General features: G+C 41.0%; 1 protein-coding gene across 1 annotated transcript; it reads left to right on the top strand.

Moving 5' to 3' along the window:
- Positions 1-288: 288 nt before the first annotated feature.
- Positions 289-5,621, top strand: tmem161a (transmembrane protein 161A). The gene is made up of 11 exons (XM_005734001.1): positions 289-437; positions 903-1,006; positions 1,092-1,175; positions 1,364-1,455; positions 1,640-1,796; positions 2,194-2,409; positions 2,631-2,774; positions 2,878-2,991; positions 3,117-3,291; positions 3,462-3,558; positions 4,887-5,621. The coding sequence occupies exons 1-11, from the start codon at positions 435-437 to the stop codon at positions 5,189-5,191; spliced, it is 1,491 nt and encodes a 496-aa protein (XP_005734058.1). The 5' UTR covers positions 289-434; the 3' UTR covers positions 5,192-5,621.
- Positions 5,622-6,119: the final 498 nt, after the last annotated feature.

Raw genomic sequence — 6,119 nt, 5'->3', positions numbered from 1 at the left:
AAAGTTGTGCAAAAATACAATAACATAAAACAAGCAAAATATAGGAATGGTTCAGGCTAACTTTATCTATGGTTCACTTTATCTAAAGTGACTCTTTGGATAAAAAGAAAATCTTTCAACATTAGCAATTTGAATGTGTGATTATGAAAACAATGATTCGTTTTCTCTGAAGGTTAACCAATTAAGAAAAAAAAAATTAGTAGAAAATACACTTTTACCTCCAGATTGACTTTCACCTCAGAGGCATATGGGGATTCACATTTCAGATTTACGATTCTTTCCCGGAGCACCTGAAGGCATCTCCCGTCTCCACGACTACATCCGGGACATTTAACAGCTCCACATGTCGGCAGGTTCAGATGCCAAAGACTTTCTTGCATGAGAAGAAGCTGTTTTAGTTACTCTCGTTTCAACGACGCCGTTTGGAAGAAGAGATGGTAACTTCATTTATAGTCTTATATATAAAAACAGCTTCTTACAGAGTGCTGGGAAGCCCACTGACGAGCGCTTTTTAGGTGTTCCGGAGGCAGTTAGAGCTAGTTTGCTAATGCTAACCAGCTGTACTGACAGGTGGTGGACCTCCAGTTAAATTTAGCACGATAGCCATTTGCTCAGTTTCATTCATTTTGCAGCGGCTACCAGCGTATCGTGTTCTTAGTGCTGTTGAACGTAACCTCTTCCTGCTATTATCTCTTTAATGTCCTACGTGAGTTAGCTTCTGCCACAGACTGTTATATGTAAACAAACCGTGATGTAGCCAGCTCTACGGCTCTTCAAACTTTGCTGCGGAGTCCTTACTGTTGTAGACAAGGCGCTCGTGCTCTCTACATCATCATTATACAAAATAACGCAATGCACTCAAGTGCACGGTGGAAACTCAGTGCGTGTGTTTAATTTGACAGGCGCTGATGGGAGTTCAGCTTGTGGTCAGCTTACTGGCCGCCAGCATAATGCAGAGGATGGCTCCACATTGCTCATTTGCACGCTGGCTCCTCTGCAACGGCAGGTACTGTCAGTAATATAATCAGGTTTTACGTAATTCACACAGTGCACTAAACTGCTTTAACACATGTGCTTGTTGTTTGTTCCAGTTTGTTGCGATTCAAACACCCTTCAGAGGGAGAGCTGTGTGCCCTGGCAGGAAAGCAGATGCCCAAACAAAACAGGAGAGACAGGTGGGAAATGGAGGGCTGTGCTTCATGCTGCAGGACCACTGCGTGCTATAGCATGAAGTTATAAAGTTGTATCATGTGATTCTAGTGTTACGCCATGACAGCGTTATAGTGGGTTTCTCATCCATCCGTTTCTTCATGCTTCAGGCTTGCATTGTTATTTTTTTTCTCCATCCTTTATTTGCTCATAGGCGGCAGAATGGGGAGAATAAGCCGCTCACTGTGCCCAAAGACATTGACCTTCACCTGGAGAAAGCACCAGTCAACGTCATTGACGCTCTCGGTAAAACAAATACTTCTTCGTCCACATCACAGTAATGTTGTGCAAGAGTAAATATTACTCGAAGCCCAGCTTTCACTGTTAAGTCCCGCCGGTGGTTTGCAGCATATTCCACTGCATGGAAACTTTATTGAAATTCTCATTTTGATTGTGTTTTTGTTTTTTTTGTTCTTGTTTCTATTTTCAGTGCTGCGCTTTTTCCTGGAGTACCAGTGGCTTGTAGATTTTGCAGTCTATGCAACCGGAGTTTTCTTCTTCACTGAGTGTTACTATAGTGTGGTAGATGCCAGCAAAGAGGTTAATATTGGAGCCATCTGGTGTGTCCTGACTGTTCTCTTCTGTCTGTATCCTTCAAATGTAAAACACTCACTCTCTAGATTAGAAAGAATATATCTAGAGCCAGATTAGTTTGTGATGTTTTCCTGACTGAAGATCCTGATATGTCCACCACATTCTTGGCAGCTGTTATATCAATGAAGATGAGTTGGTAACTATCTATAGTACTGAATGAACCTAAAATCCTAATAATCTCTTTCTACAGCTAACGTTTAATCTCTTATTAGGAATACAAGCACTACTAGTGTTAAACTAATATAAAAACATTAAAAATGTCTTACAAATTGTAAGTCTTATACATGTTTAACTAAAGGTAAATTATCACTGAAATATATGTAGCTCCTTTTTTTTCTTTTTTTTTTTTTAACACCTCTTATTTGGTTTCCTTTACCATCTGACCCACAGAAAGACCCTTCACACCCTAATGAGCCACTACTTCCGCTCTGAGGAGGGTGGTGAGCGCTCAGTGTGCCTTGCCTTTGGTTTTCTGTGTCTGCTTGTGGCCATGCTAGTGTTGGTTGTCAGAGAGGACTACCTGGAGTTCGGCCTAGAGCCGGGTTTTTCCAGCCTCTTTGACAACTTGGAAATCTTTGTCAAACAGCAGGGCTACGCTGACTGGTCGTACGTATCTCCATGAAAAGATTACTTCTGATTGAAATATTGACCTGTTGTCTTTAAAGAAATGCTTGTTGCAGTAAAATTGATTTATATTAAATCTTATATGAGTTGAGTCATCTTTCAATTGGCACAGGAATGAGCCTGACTGTGTTTGATATCTGTGCTGGAAGTAGCCCTTCTTAAATATTGGTGTCACTTACTGTTAGTGGTTGCTTTAAACTCAGAATCCCAGTGACTAAGCTGACAGTGAAGCTTGGTTTGGCTGCTGTCTGTGCCTACATCGGAGCTCTCTTGGCCTTCCCTGGACTGCGGCTGGCTCAAACTCACTTAGATGCGGTGCAGATGAACTCAGACCGTCCACTCATCCAGTAAGAATTGTTATATGAAAAATAGCATGTGCTTCATGTCTTTTATTACTACACATTAGCTCTACTCTGCTCTTTCAGTTGTGTCCCTAATGTTTCCTGACAGGATTCTGCTGCATATGGGTTTTCTGTCTCCAGTCATTGTGTTGGTTTTGTGGGTGAAACCCATTGCAAGAGACTTCCTGGCCAATGCACCTATGGGAAAGACTTCTGTTACTCTGTGAGTGCTCATTTCTGATTGATTGGCTTCGAGAAGCTAGAACTAACAATCAGGAAATAGAAGAATTCTTCTAGGCAGCGCTTAGTGGACACCTGGCTAATCTCTGATAACTTCACTCTTTGCAGAGTATCCAGCGAAACATTTGACAGCATGCGTCTTTGGATCATCGTGGTGTCGTGTGTGCTGCGGCTGGGTCTCACCCGTTATCACCTCCAGGCCTACCTCAACCTAGCTCAAAAATGGGTAGAGCAGATGAAAAAGGAGGCAGGACGTATTGCTGCAATTGACATCCAACGAAAGGTCAAATGCAGTTTTAAACTTTCTCAGTATTGCATGCTTTTATCTTATAAACAGACAAATTGAGAGTTTTTAATAAAAAACAACTAAAAAAACTGTTTAAATATTTAAGGATAATTCTTAATAAAAACTTGAGTGCCTGTGTCGAGTAAAGTATCTGTGCCCGCTTCCAGGTTACACGTGTGTTTTGCTACCTGACAGTAGTTAGTCTTCAGTATCTGATTCCAATTCTGCTCATCCTATTCTCAACACTGACACTTAAGGCACTGGGTAAGTAAAATGCTCACTGAAACTCACATCTTGATATTTGAACTTTTTCTCAACCATGTAGACTTTCACAGGCCTGAAGTTCTCTGGAAATTAATCAGACATTAATTCATTTTTAAATTGACTGCTCCTTATGTCAGATTGTGCCAATTTGCTAAGAGCACTAGTGAGCGAGGGCCGTGTGTGCTGCATCCTGAAGCTCCATCCAGGCAGTTTGTTGCATAAACCAAAGTGAATATTTCTGATAGTTTCAGCATGTCTGAAGTGGATAGTTTGTATCCATAAATACTGCCAACCTAATATTTTTGATGAACAAAAGGTTCACAGATTTCTCTTAAAGTTAACTTCAAAAATACCAGCAGTCCTGGAGTCATGCTATAGAGTGGAGCATTTTTGCATTCATAGATAATCATTGGCATTGGACAAGAAGGCACTAATGGAATTGGAATTAATTAGCTATTAGCTTTTATGTCACTTGTTATTTTATGTGGTAGAAGTGACGGCGCTTGATATAAATGAGAAGTTGCAAATTTTGCCTCGGTTGTCACATTTGATCTTGTTCCTTATAACGGTGAAAATGAGGTTTAATTGGAAATTAGTTCGCATCAGAGTGCAATCGATGAAAAATTAGCCAGCCAAAAACCAGATCCAAAAATAGACTTTTGTAGGTGGCAATTTAGCTCCACCATACACCACGAGGCTGAATGCAGCGGCTCGGGTTAGACGCCGACCTGCAGCCTTTTCCTCTGTGTCTTCCCCCACTCTCTTTCCCTCCTGTCTATTCTTAATTTTTACCCTAATAAAGTAGAAAGGCCCCCCTGAAATAAATTAGACTTTTACTATATTCCGCCCTGGAAATGTAAAATTAAATTTGTGTGCTACGAGTAAGTGGACTAATTTTAGCTGGTTCTAGTCAGGAAACTGCAAACCTACTGCTGCCAGTCGCAAGGGATAAGAATTTTGGTATTGGAAGTTTTCTGGTTTCCATCAATCAGGTTTTGACTGCATGCAGATAACTGTGCCATGTGGAGAGCAAAAAAGAAAATAATTTGTTGATGAGTTAGGTCATTATTGGCAATCATCTGACAAAGATTAACTTTTCATTAGGTTAGGTTTATTAATCAGGAATTGTAAGCAAGCGGCAGATAAAAATGAAAGATTTTTTTTTTTTTTTTGGCCTGCATATTCCCAAAAACTGTCTGTTGTCCCCAGAAGCAAAATTAGCAAAATAGCTTGATTCCAAGGCTGTCTGACCAGCAAGCTGGGCATTTATTGGACAGGTCAAGCAGTCTGAATGTTAGTGAAACATAACAACCAGTTATTTGTTGCAGGGGACTTCTCCTGGAGTACAGGTGCCCAGGATACCCCTGGTGTGACACCAGCAATCATCATGCCCACAGCTGCACCTGTCTTGTCTGGAGCTCTAGATGAAGATGAAGAAGGGATGGAGGACATGGAGGAAGACATCCAAGCTACAGTAGCTCGACTGTCAGAGACTTTCACAGCGCTGCGATCTGTCCTCACACCGCTTTTCTACAGAGGGTTTTTTGCCTTTCTCACCTGGTGGGTGGCTGCCTGCCAGGTCATAAGCTCTCTGTTTGGCATCTACTTCCATCAGTACCTTATGCAAAACTAACTAAGGAAAATGGAGTGCCATACTTCTATACATCCAGCAATCAGCTCATATTATGCTGTTGCACAGGATGCCTGCAGACAGCAGAGGGGACATTTCATTAAAATAGAACTGCAGCTGGATTGCACCATCTTTCTGGTTGTAACTGATCAAGGTTGGATGCTGTCTGTTGCAATATTTACTACTTTTTGACCTTGTAACTTTTTGAGACCAGCAGGACTCTGGCATTAGTAACACACAAATATACAGAAAGAAACTGAGTGGGGTCTGCATCACAAATCAACGGCAGTTTAGTCCGCCTTAACATGTATCACAATGCTAATTCTAAATTGGCTCAGTAAAATCTGGGTTTAATTGGCCCAGAAGGTGGCACCATATACCGATACTGATGATAGCGGTGATAATTCAAATGAAGAAAATTATATTGCATTAAAAAATATGTCAGCGCAGGTGTTATTACAGCCTTATAGTGCAGTGTTTCTACACACTGGTTAACGCAAAAGTAGTTGTCAGACATTGGGGCAGTCCCTGCAGGTGGGGCGCATACAACAAAGTGAAAAATATGAAGTGAAACTTAAAGCCCTTTTCTTTTCCTTTTTTTGTGTACTATTTGCGTTAGAAGGGTCAACTGTGCAGTCTTTTTAGGTGTGTAGCTTCTATTACGCACACTACTGGTGTTGTGAAATTCTGGTAGCGTTTAGTCTAACTTGATATGCAGTAGTAACCACCTTTCATCCACCTTGTTCACGCTGCTGCCAAACCAAACTTTGTTATCCACAAAAATGAAGGATGCGTTTGACTGAGTTTATAGTCAGTTGATATCACATTATTCTTACAGTGAATTTAATGCAGGCCGTGATAGTCTTGTGATGAAATATGACAGAGTTCACATTCAGGTTCAAAACATTCACCAGCAAGTTAATTTGGATAT

This window comes from Pundamilia nyererei, unplaced genomic scaffold, assembly GCF_000239375.1.
Source record: "Pundamilia nyererei isolate P.nyererei 1_Seehausen unplaced genomic scaffold, PunNye1.0 scaffold00056, whole genome shotgun sequence".
Lineage (NCBI taxonomy): Eukaryota > Metazoa > Chordata > Actinopteri > Cichliformes > Cichlidae > Pundamilia > Pundamilia nyererei.
This window is presented reverse-complemented; position numbering and strand designations above follow the sequence as displayed.